This window comes from Prosopis cineraria, unplaced genomic scaffold (genome assembly GCF_029017545.1).
Source record: "Prosopis cineraria cultivar Desert tree isolate PC_DT_omini unplaced genomic scaffold, ASM2901754v1 PC1171, whole genome shotgun sequence".
NCBI classification, from domain to species: domain Eukaryota; kingdom Viridiplantae; phylum Streptophyta; class Magnoliopsida; order Fabales; family Fabaceae; genus Prosopis; species Prosopis cineraria.
Genome location: NW_026556496.1, coordinates 1 through 23,457, shown reverse-complemented (window position 1 = coordinate 23,457; position 23,457 = coordinate 1). Strand labels below are relative to the sequence as shown.

At 33.1% G+C, this 23,457-nt stretch overlaps 2 protein-coding genes and 1 pseudogene across 4 annotated transcripts; all 3 read left to right on the top strand.

The window, feature by feature from the left end:
- The first annotated feature begins 1,042 nt into the window (after window positions 1–1,042).
- LOC129299474 (transmembrane 9 superfamily member 2-like) lies at window positions 1,043–5,140 on the top strand (annotated as a pseudogene).
- A 2,785-nt stretch (window positions 5,141–7,925) lies between these two features.
- LOC129299476 (transmembrane 9 superfamily member 2-like) lies at window positions 7,926–11,394 on the top strand. The gene is made up of 7 exons (XM_054937944.1): window positions 7,926–8,238; window positions 8,355–8,395; window positions 8,492–9,059; window positions 9,158–9,295; window positions 9,381–9,537; window positions 9,630–10,114; window positions 10,969–11,394. The coding sequence occupies exons 1-7, from the start codon at window positions 8,090–8,092 to the stop codon at window positions 11,186–11,188; spliced, it is 1,758 nt and encodes a 585-aa protein (XP_054793919.1). The 5' UTR covers window positions 7,926–8,089; the 3' UTR covers window positions 11,189–11,394.
- A 1,697-nt stretch (window positions 11,395–13,091) lies between these two features.
- LOC129299475 (uncharacterized) lies at window positions 13,092–19,710 on the top strand. 3 transcript variants are annotated; one of them, XR_008590581.1, is made up of 13 exons: window positions 13,092–13,244; window positions 13,405–13,486; window positions 13,575–13,677; window positions 13,814–13,963; window positions 14,195–14,326; window positions 15,589–15,721; window positions 15,842–15,880; window positions 15,982–16,056; window positions 16,142–16,201; window positions 16,727–16,791; window positions 18,247–18,337; window positions 19,344–19,504; window positions 19,602–19,710. XR_008590581.1 is itself a non-coding variant. In XM_054937943.1 (12 exons), exons 1-12 carry the CDS (start codon window positions 13,170–13,172, stop codon window positions 19,392–19,394), a joined length of 1,041 nt encoding a protein of 346 aa, XP_054793918.1. In that variant the 5' UTR covers window positions 13,092–13,169; the 3' UTR covers window positions 19,395–19,710. The 3 variants fall into 3 exon arrangements, 2 of the variants coding, with proteins under 2 accessions (XP_054793918.1, XP_054793917.1); XM_054937943.1 differs by having other exon boundaries at window positions 13,590–13,677; window positions 19,344–19,710; XM_054937942.1 differs by having other exon boundaries at window positions 19,344–19,710.
- Window positions 19,711–23,457: the final 3,747 nt, after the last annotated feature.

The following is a 23,457-nucleotide window of genomic DNA, read 5'->3' as shown; positions in this document are numbered from 1 at the left end:
GAATATAGAAAGTAAAACTTATCATATTTTCTCTTCAAGTTTTCTCTCCGAAATTTTGAAAAAAAATTTGTCATTTCACATGTGGCTTTCTCTCTTTTATTTTTTCCCCCTCTTCACACTTTGTCAATCTTTCTATTTCTTGTGCAAAACCTCTCTCTCTCCTACTCTTCTTCTTCTTCTTCACCAAAGCTACAATGTTTCATTATACTTTGTAGATTATTTATATTTAATTTTAATAAATTGTCTCCTTTTAATATTTTAAATAAAAGTAATATTTTTTATTAAATTATTTAAATAATATGATAATATATTTTTAATAAACAACTTGATTTTAATTTTTTTATGAAGTTAATTTCAATAAAATTTCTTCTTTTAAATTTTTTATAAAAATAATTATGTGAAATATGGCATATTTTGATATAAGAGTATCATAATTATTATATTATTTGCTAATTTGTTTTCTCTCTATTTTTTTCATACTCATCCAAATATAAGAAAAGATGATATTTTATTCTCATTTTTCTCTTTCCTTCATTCTTTTTCCTTTTATTTTCTTTTTTCTCAATTTTTCTTTCCATTTGAAGGGAGGGCTAATTTTAAGTTGGTGTTTCTTTTTCTTTCTTTTTAAATTATGAAGAAGGTTAGCAAGGTAATTTCATTAAAATTGCTAAGCCTAGATGCATGTGAGACTTCAAAGTGATTAAGTCATTTTAGGAGCCTAATTTAATATTTTTATATTTTATGTGGGAGAATTATCCTAAAGTTCAATAGAAAGATTATAAATACCTTTAAATATCATAAATAATCAAAATATTCCTAAGTCCTTTGGTCTCTTCTAAGTCCCTCACTTGCAATCTTGGATTAGCCTCAACTTTCTCACCTCCATCGATGCCCTCAGATACTGCTTGAAGCTGCCTTACGTACACTCTCACTCTTTACTCCTCGACTCTCTTCTCCTTCCACGCTTCCACAACCTTCTTTTTAAACAAACCAAATAAAATAAAAAATTATCATCTCATATTTTGGTCAAAAGCAGTAAAATCAAACAACAAAATCAATAAATTTGTCTTCAAAAATCAATAGCTCATGTTCAGGAATTTAACAAAATCATTAAGTCAAGCCATTAAGCCATGGGAGAAGCCAGTGACGAAGCTGTCGAAGAAGAAGGCTGTGATGGAGAAAACGGTGGGAGGGGATTTATTGGTCAATAGAAAGAACGACAGTGCAACCCAAGGATTGTACAGTCCTAGATCTCCATTGTCATTGCTCTATCCAACAAGCTTCTCTCTCGCAGCCACTGCAAATCAATCATTCACTGACGCCTGGGTCCTAGCCAACATCATCGGCTACTACCCAGCCACCCAAATCGAAGTCACTGTCGTCGGGAACAAAGTCTTCGTCGACTAGAAGAATACCACACAGTTCCTCATACCTGCAATGAAGTTTAGACCGCCTTCTCGTTGGTGCAAAGAGCAAGGAAGCTTTCGATTGTCTTGGGGTGGTGTAAGGCTGTCTCAACAAGAGAGGGGAAAGATTGTTCAGAATGATCAAAGATTGTAGGTGAGGGATTTGGAAATAAGGGGCAATTTAGTAGTTGAGTATACAAAATTATTTATATTGAGAGACCTAGAAACTTCAATATTTTGATGATTTCATGACAATCCTTCTATAGTTCTATGGGACTCTAGAATAATTCTCCCAATTTTTTTGTCGTTCTCCCCTGTTTATATTTCAAGCAAGTTTTGGATTGTCCATGTTGTTTTTGAATGAGATACACGGCTGAAAGAGATTTCATATGTAAGATGAAGCATTGAAAGCATGTTTTTGAATGGATTATCTAGGACAGGTTCAGGTGTTAAGTGTTGAAACGAATGGCCACCAACTGCAAGAAGTCTCTTCTTCCTTTGATTGCCCAAGGTGGGGAACCAACGTTTACTCTCTAGGCTAGCTTGACTATTTGGCTTTAAAGGGAATAATGATAATCTCACTCATTGTCAGCAATTTTTCAATTCACTCATGATTTAGTTCACAAACTTCTACTTTCACTTTCGTTGATTGAACCTTTTAATTCGTTTTACCTCTTCCACTTAGACCTCTTTCATATATTCCATCCTCTCTATATCTATGTGCATATATCTTCTCGAAGGGAAGGGGGTGAACAATGGGGAGAGTGGTGGCCATACTATTCATCGCCATCATCACTATTGTGGTATCAGCCATGTGAAAGCGAATGTGTTGGATCATTGTTACAAAGAAGGGGATATGGTCCCCCTCTACCTTTCAAAGGTTGGGCTATTTAGCAATCCCAGGTAACTAATTAATTTACACTTCTTGCCAAGCACTAGTTCTTTCTTGTCTCGAGATTTTTGATTTTATATCAAGAGGTGAATTCTTCATCGTCTTATCGTCTTTTGAGGCCTTTGCTAATATGCCTAACGCAGAAATCACAGGGCATATATCCCGGAGCTCTTAGTTGAACTTGGATGTGATGAGCAAATTGATGTACCCTAGTCTACTCTCTGTTTCTGTTAACACTCTGATTTGTAATGTATTCTGATTTCTGAATCATTGGCAAATGCTGATAATTGATCAACCAATTAAAATTATTTAAAAATTTGACACTTGTTGGGTTTATTTTGTTGTGTATCTCCTTCTGACAATTGGTATGATCACGTTGAACAGTCAATTAGTAGTTGTAGTACCTTTATGTATAATTTATTCATCTATAATGAAAAAAACTCTTTCTTTTCAGTGAAAGCTATGGCTATTATGATTTCCCATTCTGTAAACCAGGTTGGCTCAGCCTCTTATCATTAATCATTTTTAATTCACCATCAATCTTTTTTAGTACAATTATTGTCTCATTTGATCTTGATTGCAGATCATGTGGAAGAAAAAAAGGAAGCTCTTGCTAAAGTATTAATGGGAGATCGATTGTTTAGTGCTTCTTACCATCTTGAATCCCGACGGGATAAACATTCTGAAGTACTTTGCAAAAAGACATTCAAGAAGGAAGAAGAGGCCAAGTTTCGATCTATTGTTCAAAAAGACTACAACTTTGAAATGTATTTTGACGACTTGCCTATCTAAGGTGTCATAGGAGAAGTTCATTAGGAGGGGAAAGACCCAAGTGACAATAAGTACTACTTGTACAACCGTATTCACTTTGACATCTTCTATAACAAGGATCGTGTTATTGAAATCCATCTGATTTCAATGATAAAAACCTTTATAGGCCTTATAGAGGATAAAGAAATTAATGTGGAATTTTTGCATTCTGCAAAATGGAAAGAGATTAACACTCCATTTAAGAAGAGGAGGAATAATTACTATCTTCCGTTTTCGTCCTCCCATTGGTTCTCAATCATAAATTCATGTGTTCCAATTCTCCTTCTAATTGGGTTTCTTGCAGCTACTATGTTCTGGATCCTCAAGAATGATTTTGTCAAGTAAGAGCCATTCTAGTTTCTGCATTACTGAGGGTCAAACTGTTGAGCTAAAAGTAAATGTTATGCTTGCTTGTCTTTAAAATAGGTATGCCCATGATGAGGAATCTACTGAAGACAAGGAAGGGATTGGTTGGAAGAATCTCCATGGAGATGCATTCAGGTTCTCCAAGTATAAGTTTCTATTTGGAGCTGCCCTTGATCTGGCAGCCAACTATTTGCGCTGTAAGTTTCCTTGAGTTCTGACCCTCTGTCTCTGCGTACTTATTCTTTATTGTTATGTCTTAAAGTTGTATTTACGCATAATATGCAGTATGGTGCTCATATTTATTTTGGCAGTTTTTGGTGTATTCTATCCATACAATCGAGGGGCCCTGCTTACGCACTTGTTGCCATTATGCACTAACTTCAGGAGTTGCTGGCTATACAGCAACCACGTTATACTGTCAGCTAGAAGGAACCAACTGGGTATGCATGGATGAGTTTTTTTCCACTTCAATGAAGTCCTGTATCTGTGGAGCTTGCTTTTGTTTTCATTTTTAGTTATTGATAATTACATAATTTTCCTTATTGACATGTCAGGAATCTACTATTGATTAGATGCATTTTCTCTGTACCACTATTTCTCACATTTTGCTTTCTGAATACTATTGCTATTTCTTACAACGTCACCGTTGCCTTCCCAGTTGGTGCGATTATGGTGGTAGTTCTCATGTGGACTTTTGCAGCATTTCCCTTACTTGTGTTGGGTAGGGTTGTTACGAAGAAGAACATGGCAGAATTCAAAGCTCTTTGCCGAACAACTAAATATCCGAGAGAGATTCCACCTATGCCATAGTATCGCAAAGCAATTTCCCAGGTGGCGGTGGCAGGGACTTTGCCTTTTGGTGTGGTATGCATGGAACTTTATTATGTATTTTCCAGTGTTTGGGGTAACTGGACTTTTGCCATCTACAATATCTTGTTCATTGTTTTCATCATTCTCTTGTTTGTTACTGCTACTATTAGTCTATTACTGTGGCATTGACCTACTTCCAGCTTGCCGCTAAGGACTATGAGTGGTGGTGGAGGTATGAAGTTTCTGTATCATTCTTTTCTTTTGCCAGATTGAAGTTACTGCATCATTAACTTTTCATGCTAACTTTAGCATTGAATTAACGGATGCATCATTAACAAAGTTTCTGTATCATTTTTTCATGTTCATTTTATGTATATTTGTTACGCTAGTTAGAGAGAAATGTCATCTGCGTAGGCTACCCAAGTAGAGTATTTCAATAAGTATTTCCCTGGACTACTATTGCACCTTGGAGAAATAAGTCTCAAGAATGCGTGCTTTTTTATTTATTAATGCATTTGTCATTTAATTTCTTGATGTGTTTCAATATTCGTTATCATTTTCTTTTGACCTTTACGCCATTGTAGCTTAGAGTTTTCGGTATATTTTGTTCATGTCAAGTTCATTATGGTTTAGTAATTTACCCACATATTAAGCCTTGATTGTTAAAATTCTCACTTAAATTGAGTTACGTTACAAGGAATTCCACTGAACTTCTTGTTAAACAGAGATTTATTATAGATTCACAAGGTTTAACCTCTGTGTGTGTGTGGTGTGTGTGTGTTTTTTTTTTTTTTTTTGTGCAGATCATTTCTATATGGTGGATCAACAGCAATGACGGATTTAGAAAAATTTAGTAATGGGGGCAATATTTATACCAAATATTAATATTAATGTTTTTTTAAAAAATATAATTTTAAGTAATAATTAGAGTAATATATAAATAAATTATATGAAAAGTTTAAAAATATATCTTAATGTCATTTACATCATATATTTATTTTTATTATAAATAAAAGGGTAAACAATATTTTAAATATGTATGCTTGATAGTTTAAAAAAAATGTGGAGCAACTGATTTTTTATGGAGGCAATTGCAATTTTAAAGAGGGGGCAAGTATAATTTAAACAAAAAAAGTAAGTGTAATTTTTGCAAATTTCGTGGGACAATTGCCCCCTCTTTTCCCTATGTGGACGCGCCCCTGATCATCAGCAGGCATATACATTTGTGCCTATTGTTTGTGCTACTACTATGCACGCTCTAACATGTATGGAAGTCTTGCAAATCTCGTTTTACTTTGGATACATGGCTTGTATATGCTATGGTTTCTTTTTGACGCTCGGAACTATTGGATTTCATGCAGCTTTGCTCTTTGTTCGTCACATGTATGGATCCATTAAGTGTGAGTAGGCATTTGTTGTTGTAAGATATGAGAACAGCTTAAATTAGATTCTTCTTATTTACTATTAAAAGAAAAAGCAACAGAAAAATAATGTGATTATGTGTGGCATCTATATGAATTTCATGGTAAAGTTTTAGACTTGATGCCTGCTTGGATGGTACTTTTAGAATGTCAAATATGCTTCTTACTTAATAATGTTTGAGTCAAACATCATGAGATGTAAAGTAACTTTTGAAAAAGCACATTTTATATGAAAAAATAGATTAAAGGGAGAATGGCAATGAAGACTCCAAAAGAGGGGGAAAAAAAGTTGTGATAACCCAATGCATTTGAAGGTTATCTATGTGTAATTAAAGATTCATCGATTCACTTATATATAGATGAATCTTCAATTATGTAGAGCTTTCGCTACTTCTTTTTTTCTCCTCCCATCAGTGTTGTTGTCCCTAAATTATAAATGGGTAGTGCGCCTTTAGTCTCCTCTCTCCACCCCCTACTTTGCTTTTATTTAATTATATTATATGTATACACTTACAAATATGGAAGATTCAAATTGATCAACAACCAATTTAGTTAGTTATGTCATTTTCTTTCATTTATTTATTATGTTACATTCATCTTGCATCTATTAACCCACTATGCAAAGCAAATCCATGCTATACCGAAAGTATCAAAGCACTGGTTAGTTAAATGCAATTCTAACTCTTTCCAAATCAAATCTCGCATAACGTAAACCAATATTAAGATAAGGAGAAATATGTATTCAAAGATTCAATAGAAAATTAATAACATCCATTAAATAATAATCAATTTTTGTAAGAAAATCAAAGTTGATCTTTCACTAATAAAGTTTTTTTTAAACTAACGAACACGTAGCTCAATTAATAAAGAGTTGTACTAATTTAATTAGTGGTGAGTTTGAGTTTTGGATATATAACTTTATTAAATACTTATTGGAAGAGTTTTGCTGCTAATATAGTTTTATCCAACTTGACCCATGAATAATGGGCAATTGTATATAAAAATAATAATAAATTTTTTTCCAGCTTCATACTAATACTAATAATGTTTAAATTAGTACTATTCATATTTATTATTAAAAATTATAAATCTTAAATATTATTATGGTAATTAAGACTTCCGTGATTTTATGAAATTTCATTAAAATAATTAATATTTAATGATATTTTAGAAAATCTTAACAGCAATTAAATTTTAAGTTTTTATCTTAAATTTAAAATAAATTATATTATTCATGATTTATAAATTAAATAAATTTATATAAATTGTACTACCTTTCTTAAAAAAATTTAAGACATTTTTTGAGACAATAAATGTTAAAAAAATATAAGATACTTTTATTATTTTAAAATGCAATCATTACCTTATTTTTTCAGAAGTGTTTCTAATGAATAAATCACTTTATATTTATTTTAAAGTGAAATACCCTATTAAATAGAAGTAAATATAAAAAATATAATTTTAGTTTAAAGACAAACAATTGCATTATTGGGAGTAAAATTTAATTAAAAATATCTTATATTTTAATAAAAAGAATAATATATATAAAAATAATATAATAATAATAATATGAGTCAGGGTTTTTATTTAAAGGTTCGGATATAGTGCATGGTGAGTGACGTGCGGAAGACTAAACAATGCCATTTTGGGGTTAAAATGCTTACAAATGTCAGTTTTTTGTCTCCTCACATGCCACTTAGACACTCATCATCTGCTGGATCCAATTACTTGATTATAGTCGATAATTTAAATTAAACTTAAATTATAAAGACTGAAAATTATGAAAAAAATTACAAAAACTAAAAAAAAAATTAATGAAAATATAGGAATTTCTAATTGTGTTTCCCATTTTTCAAGAGAGGAGGTATTTAATTTTTAAAAAACTATCTTTCACATTTTCAACTATGGTTCATTTCATTTGTATTTTCATATAAAAAAGCAACAGATACAGACGAAACTACTTTTTTTTTTTTTTCCTCCTCATAAACGTTGGTAAAAAAGGAAAAAAGAACGTTGGTAACTTTTTCGGTAAGAAAAATAACGCGCGCGCGCACTCCATGCGCCAAGTCAAGACCCAAGGGTGAGTCACGTTTCTTTTTGTTCTTTTTTTTTTTTTTCGGGGGACCAAAAAGTGAGTGCCGTTGATGAGCATGGTCAATATCAGCACGCTCAGGTTGGACTCAATTTTGACCCTAAAGCCAAGTTCCATGTAGCCTGTTACTGCAACATTTCCTCCTTCATTCACGATTTTAAAACCTTCTTCTCCCACTCGGTCCATTGAACCTCTTTTAATTCGGTTTTCGTCTCTGCTCAGGTCTCTTTCATTTCTTCCCTTCTTTCTCCTTTCTGGCGCTTCTTCTGGGAGGCAAAGCCACAGTTGAACAATGGCGAAGGTCGTGGCCATTTTGTTCTTCACCTTCGTTGTTCTTTGTCGTATCAGCCATGTGAGATCGGATGCTTCAAATCATCGTTACAAAGAAGGAGATATTGTGCCCTTTTATGTTGCAAAGGTTGGGCCATATAAGAATCCCAGGTAATCAACTAATTTCTCTTGCTGTCATATACACAGTTCTTTCTGATTTCTGAATCATTGGTCAGCAGCTGATGACGAATTATAACTATTTTTAATAAATAGCTCGTTCCTTTCAGTGAAACATATGGTTATTATGATCTCCCGTTCTGCATGCCAGGTTGGTTTCTCAGTCTTTGATCATTCACTTTTTTTATTCATTTTATATCCATCTCTGTGAGTGCAATCATTTTCTTTGTTTTTTCTTGATTTGCAGATCGCGTGAAGGAAGAAAAGGGAGCTCTCAGTGAAGTCTTAATTGGAGATCGTTTAGTCAGTGCTCCTTATCGGCTTGAATTCCGAATGAACAAAAATTCTGAAGTACTCTGCAAAAAAACACTCAAGAAGGAAGAAGTGGCCAAGTTTCGATCCATTGTTCAGAAGGATTACTACTTTGAAATGCATTATGATGGCTTACCTATTTGGGGTTTCATAGGAGAAGTTCGTCAGGAAGGACATCATCCAAGTGACAATAAGTACTACATGTACACACATATTCACTTTAGCATCTTCTACAACAAGGATCGTGTTATTGAAATCATAGCACGTACAGAGCATGATTCTTTTGTGGACCTTACAGATGATAATGAAGTAGATGTGGAATTTCTGTATACCACAGAATGGATGCATACTGACACTCCTTTTGAGAAGAGGATGGACAAGTACCATGAATCATCCTCATGGCCCCATTGGTTCTCAATCTTAAATTCATGTGTGCCAATTCTCCTTCTAACTGGGTTTCTTGCAACCATTTTAAAGCGGGTCCTTCAGAATGATTTCATCAAGTAAGAACCTTTCTAGTTTCTGTATTATCTGTTTTAGGTAGAGCATTTCTATTCTCGAGCTAAAATGTAGATGTTACACTTGTTTGTCTTCAAAATAGGTATGTCCATGATCAGGAATCTGCAAAGGACGAGGAAGAGACTGGTTGGAAGCGTCTTCATGGAGATGTATTTAGGTTTCCCAAGTATAAGTCTCTACTTGCAGCTGCACTTGGATCTGGCACCCAACTGTTAGCTCTGTAAGTTCTCTCCGAGTTCTGAAGCTATGTGTCTATTTTCTTTATTGTTCTGTCTTGATAAGTTTTGCTTGTTGATAATGTGCAGTATAGTGTTCATATTCATTTTGGCTTTTTTTGGCGTATTCTATCCATACAATCGAGGCGCTCTGGCCAAAGCACTTGTTATGATATATGTACTAACTTCAGTGTTTGCTGGCTATACTGCAACCAGATTTTATTGTCAGCTAGAGGGAACAAAATGGGTATGCACTTATGAGTTTTGAACTTGCTTTTGTTTTCATATTCAATCACTGATCATTACATTACATTACATACTTGTCCTTGCTTTTGACAGGTTAGTAATCTGCTATTGACTGGATGTCTTTCTTGGGGACCTCTATTTCTCACATTTTGCTATCTGAACATTGTTGCAATTGCTTACAATGTTACTTCTGCCCTTCCATTTGGTAAAGTTATGGTGATGGTTCTGATATGGACTCCTGTAACATTGCCTTTGCTTGTGTTGGGTGGGATTGCTGGGAAGAAGAACAAAGCAGAATTCCAAGCTCCTTGCCACACAAGTAAATATCCTAGAGAGATTCCCTCTTTGCCGTGGCATCGCAGAGCGATTTCTCATATTGCAATGGCAGGGTTTTTGCCATCTTGTGTTGTGTGCACTGAACTTTACTACACATTTGCCTGTCTTTGGGGTTACAGGATCTATAGCTCCTACAGCATTTTGTTCATTGTCTTCATCATCCTCTTGATTGTCACTGTGATCACTACTATGGCTTTGACATACTTCCAGCTTGCTGCTGAGGATTATGAGTGGTGGTGGAGGTATGAAGTTACTGTACCAAATGAATATTGCTATTTGGTTTAACTCATGTATGCGTTTTTTGCATATTTGTTACTCTGGTGGGAGAGAAATTTTATCCGTATAAGCTAGCCTAGATCAGTATAGTAAATGTTTTCCTGGACTGCCTGCTCAGAAAGCGTCTCAAAAAATGGTTGCTTTGCTGATTTACTGATGCATTTGAATGTTCATTATCATTTTCTTTTGACCTTTTGTAAAATCTAATTAATAGATTGGACATGGATCTTTTTTTTTTTTTTTTTGCCAAAAGACATGGATCTAGTCAATGTGATAAGATATTAAACACACATACAAGTCAGTGTTTTGTATCTGATTTTGACAAAGTTCCTAAGCTACACTAAGCTAGTCCAAGTAGGTCTTCCTCTCTATACCATTTTAGAGTTATGCGGTTTTTGGTGAGGAAGCACATAATGAATTAGGGTTAGAGAGATGACTTAGCCCATTTAAAATAATAGTTACGGGGATCACCCACTACGGACTTTAGTAAGGTTAATGACTCACATTTTAGCCGCTAACCTGACTCAATAGATTGCTTGTCTAAGCTATCAAGCATTTGATCACATGGCATAATTGGGTTTTAATATTTCAACAGCCACCGGTTAACCAGTTTTAACGTATCAATAAAATAATTAATGTGAGCCCGCACATATATTTCCAACACCTGCATTATTGCTTTGATGTTTGGGGAATCTTTTGTTTATGTTGAGGTCCGGCCAGCATGGTTTAGTCATATTTCACTCATGGATCGTTAAAATTCTTACTTAAATGGTTAATTGGGTTTGGTTTGGTTTGACCATTGTATTTTTCTTTCGTGCAGACCATTTCTGTATGGTGGATCAGCAGGCATATATATTTGTGCCTATTGTTTGTACTACTACTATGCACGCTCTGATATGTCTGGATTCTTGCAGATCTCGTTTTTCTTTGGATTCACGGCTTGTATATGCTATGGTTTCTTCTTGATGCTTGGAACTGTTGGATTTTTCGCAGCTTTGCTCTTTGTTCGTCACATTTATGGATCTATCAAATGTGAGTAGGAACTGAGATACAAGAACACCTGAAATAAGACTGTATTTGGGTTTGGGTTTATATACATGCATACATATATATAACCAGTGTCTTCCCTTTTTAGGCACTGTGAATAGAGATTGATGCTTTTTGCATTGCAGAATATATATTTATGTTGTACTGTGTAGAGAAACTTTTAATTAGCAATTTCAAATGAGGCGTTTCAATTGTTTTAGCTCAGGATTTATTGGACAACATATTCAAGAGGAAATCCCGAAATGTATGCTCTTCGCGGATGATATAGTTCTTATAGCAGAGACAAGAGAAGAGATTAATTGCAAACTTGAGTTATGGAGGAGGACATTGGAGTTGAAAGGTTTTCGTCTGAGTAGAAGTAAGACGGAATATTTATATTGTAAATTGGTAAAGGACTATTCGACAATAATTTGGAAGTAAAATTGGGAGATTAAATTATACCTCAAGTGGAAAAGTTTAGATACTTGGGAGCCATTATTCAAAATGATGGCGAAATCAGTGGAGATATTTCACATAGAATTCAAGCGGGTGGTTTAATTGGAGAAAAGCTAAAGGAGTTATTTGTGACTGTAAGGTGCCTAATAAACTTAAAGGAAAGTTTTATCGCACTGCTATCAGACCGACAATGTTATATAGTAGTGAATGCTGGGCTCTAACGGGACAGCAAGAGCATAAAGTTGGAGTAGTAGAGATGAGAATGTTACGATGGATGTGCGGACATACACTTAAAGATAAAATTCGAAATGAGCACGTACGCGAAAAAGTGAGGGTGGCACCTATTGAGGAAAAAATGGTAGAAAATCGGTTGAGATGGTTTGGGCATGTACAAAGAAGACCAAGGGAGGCACCAGTGAGAAGAGTGGAACATATAACTTTGAGTCCGATTAAGAGAGGTAGAAGAAGGCCTAAGAGAACACTTTTGAAAGTTGTTGAACGCGATCTCTTAATTAATAATATTTCTAAAAGCTTGATAAATGATAGAGCACAATGGCGTCTTGCAATCCATGTAGCCGACCCCACCTAGTGGGATAAAGGCTTGTTGTTGTTGTTGTTGTATATTGTGGACGATCAAGTTTCTTGCTAGGTGTAGCATTCACACCAAATCGGTACTTGGGTTCCCTAAGCTTGAAATGTACTGGGATGGCCGTTCAACTTTCACTTCATCCTGTAAGAGTCCTTTTTTAATAAAATATATTGTTGCTCACTAAATGGTACTACCAATGATATAGATGAAGATCCAGGTATGATGTACTGTGATTTCATACAAAGACCTACACAATTACTTAACAATATGTACGTACGTATGTCTGTCTAAACAATCATTATTGATGGCAATTAAGGGTATTTTTGGCCAGAAACTTTGCACGCAATTCATAAAATTTTAAATAGTGCAAGTCATTTTGTATTCCGTGCATATATACTGAGCTCAATCTAGTTCATGTACATTTGTGTACACCAAAAGCTAATTAACTAATGTAATTCAAAAATAATGAAAAGCATATATATTTAATCCCAACCGCCTAATTAGGTAATTATGTATAATGAAAGCCATAGGTCAGCCTAATTTTATTATATCTATATTAATTATATTAATATTGATATATTTCTTGTAACCTAATTTTATTATGAAACACGTGGATGATTCATGCAACTTAAGGCATGGCATGCACCAGCATTGGAGAGCTCTGAGGACCTGATTTACCTAATCTTGTATTGGGCCAACCTCAACCTATAGGCCGGATCTGGAATCTAACTTCGTTTTAATGTGGCCCAATTCAGCCCAAAATTTGAGCGTAAGCAGGCCACGAAGGTTTTATTTATTTTTTTAATTTTTTAATTTTTTATTTTTTTTTTTACCCGAAGGAGGCACGGAGCTGACGGCACTCGACAGTTGCATTTTCAATTTGAAGAATTGTGGGGAAGGGAAGAATTGGTTGGTTCTACACTGTTAGCTTCGGCTCCTCGGCGGAGTAGATGACTTCTCCGACTTCTCTGCCTTCTAACCTTTCCCTCTCTTTCCTCACCTCCACTTCCAAACTCTCCTCCCCTGTAAGCTTCTTCGCTTTCTCACTATTCTCTTCAACATTTCCTATTTGCACTCTTTTGTTTTTTCAGGATTTAGTTCATTGAATTAAACTGAAGCGTGAAATGTATGATTTAATCAATGTGAAATTCCGCACTAACTCTTTTTTTGGTTGTTATTCTTCAGATTTTTGTTTTGCCTGCGCGTATTAATATTGGCCGGAGGTTGAAAATTTGTGCTCAGGCTGCAATTTCGAGCGATAGGCAAGGTGGCTCGCTTTTTTATTTTCTACTGTTCTTTTTTTTGTCGTCTCTCCTATACGTTGATTTTATTTCATTTTGAGGTGTTACGGTAAGTGGTCAAGTTTGCAGGCGCATATGATCCGGAGCTCCGCTCAGTGCTTGAACTAGCTACGGACTCCGAGTTGTTTGAGCTTGAAACAATCCTTTTTGGCCCAAGGTGGGTGAAATCTTCTGGAATTGTGAGAATTCTGTTTTAATTTGTTGATATCTTGTAGAGTAATGTGTCGGGTCATAATTTACTTAGTTCTAAGTTTCTGCATACTAATAAATGTTTGTCTTTTTACATGTATCAGCTACTTCAGTCCTCTGCTAAAATCAATCCCGAGTGGAGCTGAATTTGACCGCGCAATGATTGGAGTGGACCTTCAAGAACGAGAAGACTATATAGCTGCACTTGAGTCGCGATTTTTATTTCTTGCAGCTGATGCCAGGTCTACGTTAAGGTTATTGATTGCATGATTTTCTAGTTATATTTTTTTTGCCCCTTCTACTCTTCCAAATCTTTAGCTAAGAATTAATCATATAGCATTAGTGTCGTTGCCCAACTTATGAAGGAATACCTAGTTTTGTTATTGTTGGATATTCCCCCCCCCCACCCCAAAAAAAGAAAAAAATTGATATATTGTTGAGTACTTGATCTGTGTAAATTGTTTAGTTTGGTTAATTTTTCGTAGGGGTTGGAGGCCATCTTATAGAAATGTTTTGCTTGAAGTGAGGAAAAGATTAAACGTACCTTGCTCAAACAAATTGTCAACTGAAGACCTTGAAGTAGAAATTTTCCTGCACTTGTTGCAGGATAACTCAAGGTACAATTCTTTCTACCCAATCTATGTATGAACGAACACACACATTTGATTAAGTGGCACTCAGTTTATGTTTCTCCCACAATTTTTTCTTGTAAATGTATGAGCTATGCAAAGAGTATCTTTGGTGGAATGCTGTCACTCTTCTCCTTTTTTCCTTGGGAAAATGGCAATAAAATCCCACTGAAATATATAAATGACAATTAGTCTCTCAAAATGTCATAATTTCTCTAAAGCTTTTTAGGACTTTTTTGACATTAATGATTTTAGGTTGAATGACTAAATTGCCCCTTATTTAAAATAAAAAATAATGGGTGGGTTCACGTGAAGAGTTGTGATTTCTTATTCAGTTCTTGCGATTCACAGAATAAAAGTTGTGACAACTTAAACAAAAATTGTAACTAATTATTTTCAGAACTTGGATTTTGATGATAAAGAAACTTCACGTGAAAAGTTGTGATTTTTTATTTAATTCTGGTAATTCACATAATAGAAGTTGTGATTGGTTAAACAAAAGTTGTGATTGGTTATTTTCAGAACTTGAATTTCAATATTAAAAGAAATTTTATGTAGAAAGTTGTGATTTTTTGTTTAATTTTTGTGATTCACAGAATCAAAGTTGTAATTATTTAAACAAAGGTTATGATTGGGATTGGTTATTTTCAGAACTTGTTTATCAATCATAAAAGAAACTTCACGTGAAAAGTTATGATTTCTTGTTCGATTTTTGTGATTCACAGAAGAAAAGTTGTGATTGCTCAAATAAAAATTTTGATTGAGAAAATGGAGCTAGACCCATTATTTTTATTTGAAACAAGGGGAAATTTACTTATTTAACCTAAAATCATTAATGTCAAAAAGCTATCTAAGGACTTAAGAGGAATTATAGCATTTTGACAGACGCGAGACGCGATTGTCATTTATATATTTTGATGGATTTTATTGTTATTTTCCCTTTCTCCTTTGTTCCTTGCATAGAACAGAGACATATTTAACTTCATGAAGGGACATGGGAGTTTCTTGGAATTAACTTTAAGATAGCCTAGTAATTAAAGCTGCCAAGATTAGCCAATTCTTTTTGATACTTGATGTGAGACTATTCAAATCAAGTTTGGTAATTTGGTCAGATGGTGTTCTGCACTAGCATTATACTTTCCATTTTATGCTGACAGTAATAGCCGTGTGTTTATATTGATTCATTGGATGCACATTTGTTTCCTTTTTTAGTCGTACAGTAATGATCTAAATCTTGCATACTTCTGTAGTGAAAAATCAGAAACTTCATTGGATCTTGGCACAACATCTGATGTTCAGGGTGGACAACTCAGTCAATGGAAAGCACAAGTTCTTGCAGCTGTAAAAGTTGGTGCAGGAGGGTTTCAATCAATGATTTTAAAGGTATCTTAAGTGGTTCATAAAAATACTTCAGGTGGAATTGTATTTTTATTCATGATGATTTGATTTAATATAAGGTGATATGTCTCTTCTAATTCTTTTATTTTTCCTTGTCCTCTTTAGGGTGGTGGTATATTCACATTCACAAAAATATATCAATTGGTAAGAAAATGATATCCTTGTTTGATCTTTATCTTAAATGGGTCTCCAGTAGAAAGTGCCTGGTCTTTGGTTTCTTTTGATGACCATATGGTATCTTGTAGTTAGCAAGAAAATTATCTGGGAAAGTTCTTTCAGAAGCTGCTAACTACCAGATTAAGAAAGAGTTAATGAAGAAGGTATGTATTGGTAGTGACTGGGGTTTGGTAACCTGAAAAATTGTTTCTCTTGATTGTCATGCTCTCTATTCTCCATGATTTCCAGGGTGGACAGTTGGCCATTGTTAATCTAGAATCCAGGGCAGCCTTGCTTGCAGCAAGACAGGTGATAGGCATTGACCTTGTCATTTGTTCATTTAAAATTTTATGATTTATTCATAGGAATGCTTCTAAGGGATCATTGAAGGAATCTGTTAATATATTCTTATAATTACTATATTGCATTACATTAAAAAAGCCTAGATTTTGAGATATTTGTACACGTATTCTGTATATTTCCTTTTCCTATTATATCACTTTGTTATGATACTGCGAATCTTCATCTTATACTTCCATTTTGCAACCAAACTAAACATGTTTCCTGTGTCTTGCATGAAGTCTGAGGATGCTTTACTGTTTAACTTACAAACAACACAACTTATTATAGATTTTATATTGATATAGTTTTGATATGCAAGTCCCTGGTTCAGCATGTTTAAATATGCATTTCTGAAATAGCTTGGGCATAATGCTATTGCTGGAATATTTTTTTCATCTCTTTGGCGTGCATAGGTTTGGTGCAAAAAGTAAGTAGGATTCAATTTTTGAATCTTATCCTATTCTTTCTCATCTGAACTTTGAATTTTTCCAGGGTTTTCTTGGTGCTGCTTCAAGATATGTGGGTATCAGAAGCATGATGACACTACTTGGACCTGTGTATCTTCTTCACCTCAGCTAAAATTTCTTGAAGCGATATATTTTTGTCATAACTTGTCCTTCTTGATTTTCCTCTTAAATTTAAATTTATATTATAGAAAAACTCTTCTATATGATCAAAATTGTGGTTAATGATGAAGTACCTATGCACACATTGATATCAATTTCACAGTTCTCTTACATTCTGAGATGGAGCAATCTCTTCAAGTGAGGTTTATTGGAACTTCTCAGTCATTAGCAGCTTCCTTGGTTGAGAGAGATTATTGTCTCAGAAATTTGTTTGAATTCTCTGTTTGGAGGAATCTGATGATTTTCCCTAAACTTCTATGTGAAATATTATTGCTCTAATCTGGACACCATGTTCTTCCTCCCTCTCATCAACCTTTTATGATAATGAAAGATGAGATTATAATTGCCGCAAATCTGAGGAAAAAATTTATGAGCTAGTGGTCAGTGCTGTAGGGATTAAATTATATGCTTCCTTGTATTGTTTCATTTTGACTGTGGATGACATTGTTTGGTATAGAAAGAGGTCTGGAATGTGGCAAACGTCATTTCTTTATCTCCTTGGATTTTTTTTTTTTATTGGGTTCTGTTGCAAAACACCTGGTTGAAGAGACAGAGACAACTTTTCCAAGGTCATCATGGTCTTTTGCGTACGATAAAATTAAGACTCAGATAAAATACCAATTATGGTGGGATAATGGATAATTTGGGAAGTTAAAGAAATATTAAGAATAAATATTTATTTTAAGTTATTTTAGATAATTTCTATTTAATATATTATTTAGGTCATTATTTGTTTTGTTGAGCGGCCCTTAAGTTTAGGAGCAGTGGCTTATAGTACTTGGAGATTAAGTTAATATTTATTTATTTATTTTTCAAGTAATTATGCCCCCATTATCTGAGTTATGGATTGATGGGAGTATTTTTAGGAATTATTAGTCATTTTTTCTGTCTATAAATATTGAGGCACAACATGTAGAATTCATTTGGAAGTAAAATGATTATCTTTTTATCAATGGAGATTCTCCTTTGGCTTTATTAGTTGTTTAGTTTAAGATTCTTGCTCATCTCCTATTAAAGATTTTTCTTAATCTTTATTAATTTATGAATTTATATTCTGATTTCATATTTTAATAAAGACTTATGTTCCATTTTTCTCTCTACCTTAGATCCTATCAGACTCACCTTTCAGGCTCTCATTCATTTTTCCTTTTTACCCCTTTTTATTTGGCCAATTTTTTGGCTTGTGTTGTGTGTGTAAATTTTTCCTAGCATTAGATTCAAATGCATCATAGATTGAGCATCGTTCTATCTAAGCAACATTGATAACCACATCGTTATTCTTAATGATTAGATTTCTTTCACCTATTTGCTTTCAGACTTTGCTATTTCTAAGGGACAATTAGCGTTAGATGCTGATGATTTTACATCTAATGTTACATTGCACAGGCTTTGGGGAACCTTTCTTGCAGATCTTGTCATTCAAATGCTCGGAACTGATTATGCTAGAATCTTGCGAGCAATTTATGCTTTGGCGCAGGTAATATATATGCTCTTGTTCTTCTGTTTTAGGCTAGCAACTTCACCAGATACCAGGGTAGCCATCCTGCCCATCTTGATACGATTTGTGCTTAACCTTGTGCTTATTCAGTAAACTATAATGAAGAGGACCTGTTGTGGTGTTCACTTTGTTCCACTATTCATTTTGTCGCGGAAACATCAGATTGATGTTAGGCATCAAAGAACATGATATGACATCTGCTCTCTGTTTGGAATTAAATTTAATTTTAGAGAAAATATAACTTTTGGGTCCCTACATTTTGCTCCTGTTTTGCTATAAGTCCCTGCACTTTTTTTCCGGTGTTTTAGAACCCTATACTTTTATTTTTTGGTATTCTAGATTCTTAAATAAACAAAGTATAGAAACCTTGAAAGGATCTAGAACACTAAAAAGTAAAAGTGTAAAGCCTAAAACATCGAGAAAAAAAAGTATAGGGACTTGTAGCAAAATACAAGTAAAATATAGAGATCTAAAATTATGTTTTCTCTTAATTTTATCATAATGCATCTCATACAGTAGTGCTGATAATACATGGATAACCTATTTTTATGGTATTTGTGGATAATTTGATATGGTTAGTGATAAACCATTATTGAGTTTCATCTAGATTTGGGTGTGTATCTGAGTTTAAAGGGGGCATGGCCGTCTGTTGTATTATTCACCTGCAGCAGTCCTTGTCGTAAAAGCCTTCTTTATGGTGTTTACTCCTTTGTATAAAACACTTTTGTCTACTTACAAACAAAATAGCCTCCGCTATTAATAAATTTCACTGAGGATAAAAAAGAAGGGGGGGTGGAATCACTGAGGATAATTCTGAAGTTTTAAAGGCCTTAACTAATTTTAACTGAATTCTTTAATCTATGTAAAGTTGTCAGTAGGTCTTTATTTAGTTTTCATCTAGGGTTATACAAGTGATATTTTATTGAAAGTTGAAGTTGTAAATTTGATGAAGCATTGACTTATAGCATTCTTGCTTTTGATTCAGATTCGAGTCACCCGAACATATAAGCTACCGTCTGATGCTTCAGAAGAGTAGCAAGCATGCGAAGCTCAAATCTCTAACTCAAGGTTAGAGACTCCATTATTGAAGGCTGAAGGGATACATATTCTGGTATGATCGACAGAGAAAAATGTTGTAAATAAAAGGTATTTGTTTTTCTTTTTTTGTAAATATGCAAAGCTTTTTAACGCTTCAACTACTGCTGGCTTCCCCTCGTTTGTTCATATTTGGTTGTGGTTGCAGAACATAATTCCCAGCTGAAGGAACTAATCAATTTTGTAAGTTTATAATATTATGCTTTACTTCCATGCTTCAACCAAAATTTCATTTTAATTTGTGTGATATTGCTTCATTTTTCTTAATGGTTATTTTGGAAAACTTGTGAAGACAGCCATCACAAACATCACAACTTCTGGCAAAAGGTTTTATTATATTAAATATTGTCAAATTTTATGTAAAGTGGTTATAAATTCACGGGGCAATAAATTCCAAAGCAAATTAGAAGCATTTTCTTGAACTTCCTGATTTTTTTTTTTTGTTGGAATATGAAAGAGTAGATAAAACCAAACATGATACGAAAGAAATCGTGATACACCAAATGACCTAATCTTTTTATTATCTACCACCTCTTAAAAAAAAAAAAAAAGTGGTGGTTGATCAAAAGCACAAAAGCTCTCTACAAGATCTAAAGCATTGAGCTAGAAAATGGGTGAAGTTTAAAGACACTACTCTAAAGTAGTACATCTCTAAACAATTGTTAATTGACGTCAGATATGGTGGGGAGGTTAATTGTTTCCGCACAATGAGCGAACACATGGGCTTTGTAGATTTAATTGGCAGCACATGTTGAAGCATTGAATTATACCAATAATTTCAATAACGGTAGGAGGATAATGATCCACATTTGAGGAGAAACCAGCAACCCTAACTACTCTGAATTTTCCCCCCATATTTGTTATATGTTCGAAGAAGCAATACTCTAGCTAACAGATGGATTCAATTTCAAATAACTATGCATGGGCCGTTAATATCACCAATAACCCAAATTTAGTGATCATTGGGGCCTTGAATCATGAGTTCGTGGTTGTGGGACCCAAAACCCACAAGACAAAAGGCCCATAAATTGTGTTGTGCGTGAGTGTTGCGTGTGTATAATTCACTTCATCTTTCCAAAACCATTATATGTCTTATATTTTAACAATTGTGTCAAATTTTGTCGTTTTAAAAAATTTAAGTTTAGGACATATTCTGTTTTCATTTACACCTCATTTTATAATTATACTAGAAGTTGAAAAATATATTAAATGAAACAAAGAGATTATATGAGAGTATATTAGTTTAGGTATAATATAGTGGAGCTACGAGATTAAAGTTGTTTCCTCACCTAAATTCTTTTCTCCAAACAATGAATTCTTTTATAAATTTTTCTAAGAATTAATTCTATTTCTCACGACTTGGAAACACAGAAAAATATCACAAGAATTGTTTTGAAATTTTAAGATAATGTTTTTGAATTTTTATAGTAAATAATATTCATTAAAAAATTGTTTTTCCATCTTCTCACAAAAAAAAATACAATAATGCAGAATATAAAGGACGGCTCAATTCTTTCTAAACAAGGTCAAGAATGGTTTATATATTATAAACCAAAAAAAATCATACTGTAATAGACAATAGCTATTCCCAACTTGAATCCAAGAATACTTGACTTTAAATTAGTATTGAATACTAGTTATTGTTGTACCAAAAAAATGCAAAAAGAAAAAGCATCCTAGTTTTTTTTTTTTAAGTTCTCACGAAAAATACAACTTCTAGTTTGCAACGTTTTCACATAAAAATTCAGTGAAAACAATACCAATTTCACAAAGAAAAAAAGTTGAATTTGGATCTCTTTAAACAAAAAATAAGAAGAGTTACACTAAATTGTTAAATAATCTTTGTTAAACATATCATCGATAGCAATGATTATAACAATTACTCCCTCCATTTAAAAAATATAAAATATCTTTTGATGAGTTAGATATTAAAAAATGTAAGATATCTTTTGCCTTTTAAGGTGTAATCATTGTCTTTTTTTTTTCAAAGGCTTATTGATAATGACTTTATATTTATTGTAGGGTGTTTAATAAGGGTAAATATGAAAAGATAGGCTTAGTTGAAAAGTAGGTAATTACTTTATTGAAAGGTGAGATTCAGTTAAAAATGCATTATATTTTTTAACGGAGCGAGTATTATTTGTTAATAACATGTCATCTTGTGAGTCAAAACCCCCATCTCTTTAGTAACTAGTATTCTATTTTATTCTGTGTTTCTTTATATATATATATACAGGCAAACAAAATAAAATAAACCCATTAAAAATTGGCAAATAAAATTAGACTCTTTTGGGCAGTGATGGAGACGGGCACAAGCATAACTAAAAACTATTATACAGGAGGGGAAGAAAACGAGGGTATCATGGGGACATATAAAAAGTGACTCTGAAGGCCAAAGAAAAACGTGTCATGAAATGGAAGCTAACCACATAGTGCCTTCCATTTCATTTTTTTACTTCTCTTCCTCCTTCGTTGATGCTGACTCCTTCCAATTCATTCTAATTCTTCTTTCCCCCACAAATTATATTCATATTATAACACCTAAAGTAAACTGATGAAAATACTATGAAGTCAATTAATTCTATGTATATTTTAAATTTAAAAACGACAAAAAAGGTAAATATCATTGATTCCCTTTTAGTTTAGATACTTAAGAGACGAGGGTTTCCTAAATTAATAGATAATGACATTCTTTAGATAGAGAAGATTCAGATCTGATTGTTCAGTTTCAATACGTACTCAATTATATTTTACTTTAAACAATTTGAATTCGTAATTGTAAAAGTGACTTTAGAATAATGCGGTAAAGAAAAGGGAGGACAAGAAAGAAAGTGGTTGAATCAGGAGAAAAGTGGGTCATGTAACCAAATAAATAATAAATAAAAATCATATCAGCTTTCTATTGTTTGAAATCTATTCCATTGGTTTAATCTAATGATTGAGTGGGGAAAAAATAGGAAAAATTTTAGTGTGGAACCCTTAATCAGACATAATGAAAAAGATTATCTCTAAATTTTTGAATTTTATTGAAAGACCCATACAAATTTCATTTGAATTTATAATATAAATGATAAAATTGTTTTCATTTAAATGAACATATAAACGAATTATTTGTTCCTATATTGTATATTATTCATTTACTTACAGAATGTTGTTTGTTTTTCTACTTCACTTGTTTATAGTTCTATTTTTACTTGATTTCATTTCAAGACTATAAACAAGTGAAGTAGAAAAACGAACAACATTCCGTAAGTACGAACACAATATATATATAAGAATAATAAGTTGTTTATGTTATTCATTTAAATGAAAGTAATTTTGTCATCTCTATCACAAATTTTAAAAAAATTTCTGCATGGGTTCTTTACTAAAATTTCAGAAATTTTGGATCCTCTTTTTCATTATCTTGGATCAAGGGTCTTCACCTAAAATTTTTCCAAAAAATTAGCCCAATGTATATGTATTACACATTACATTATTGATTGGATAAAAATCTCTCTCCTGACTACTGAGTCAAGGCAACATATTTATCAGAAATATAATCATACAAAGATAGAACAGTATAATTTATCATAAGAGAGTATCCAATGTTCTATTTTGTTTTTGAACACATAGCTGCATCTTATAGAGAATCTGATTTGGACTTTCACTACTCAACGAATACCAAATGTACACGTTATACATATAGAGAGTGAAATATGTTGAAGATTATCCAATATAATGGTGCAGTTAAGTTATAAGGGTGTTGTATAAAAAAGGCTAGTCCAGTTAATAAATATTTAGCCTAAAATCTTTAATATTATGGGTTCAAATTATGTTACTAATGAGTACCTTGTAGATTAGTAGCTACGAGTATCTTTATAAATATTTTTTTAAATTTAAATGTGTACTTTAATCAGTGACGAATTCACAGGAGGCAAGGGGGACCCCCAATTGTAATGCTGCTTTTAGTTTGCTTATTTTTTAAAAATTTTTTCTTTACAAAAAATGTGAAATTAATTTTT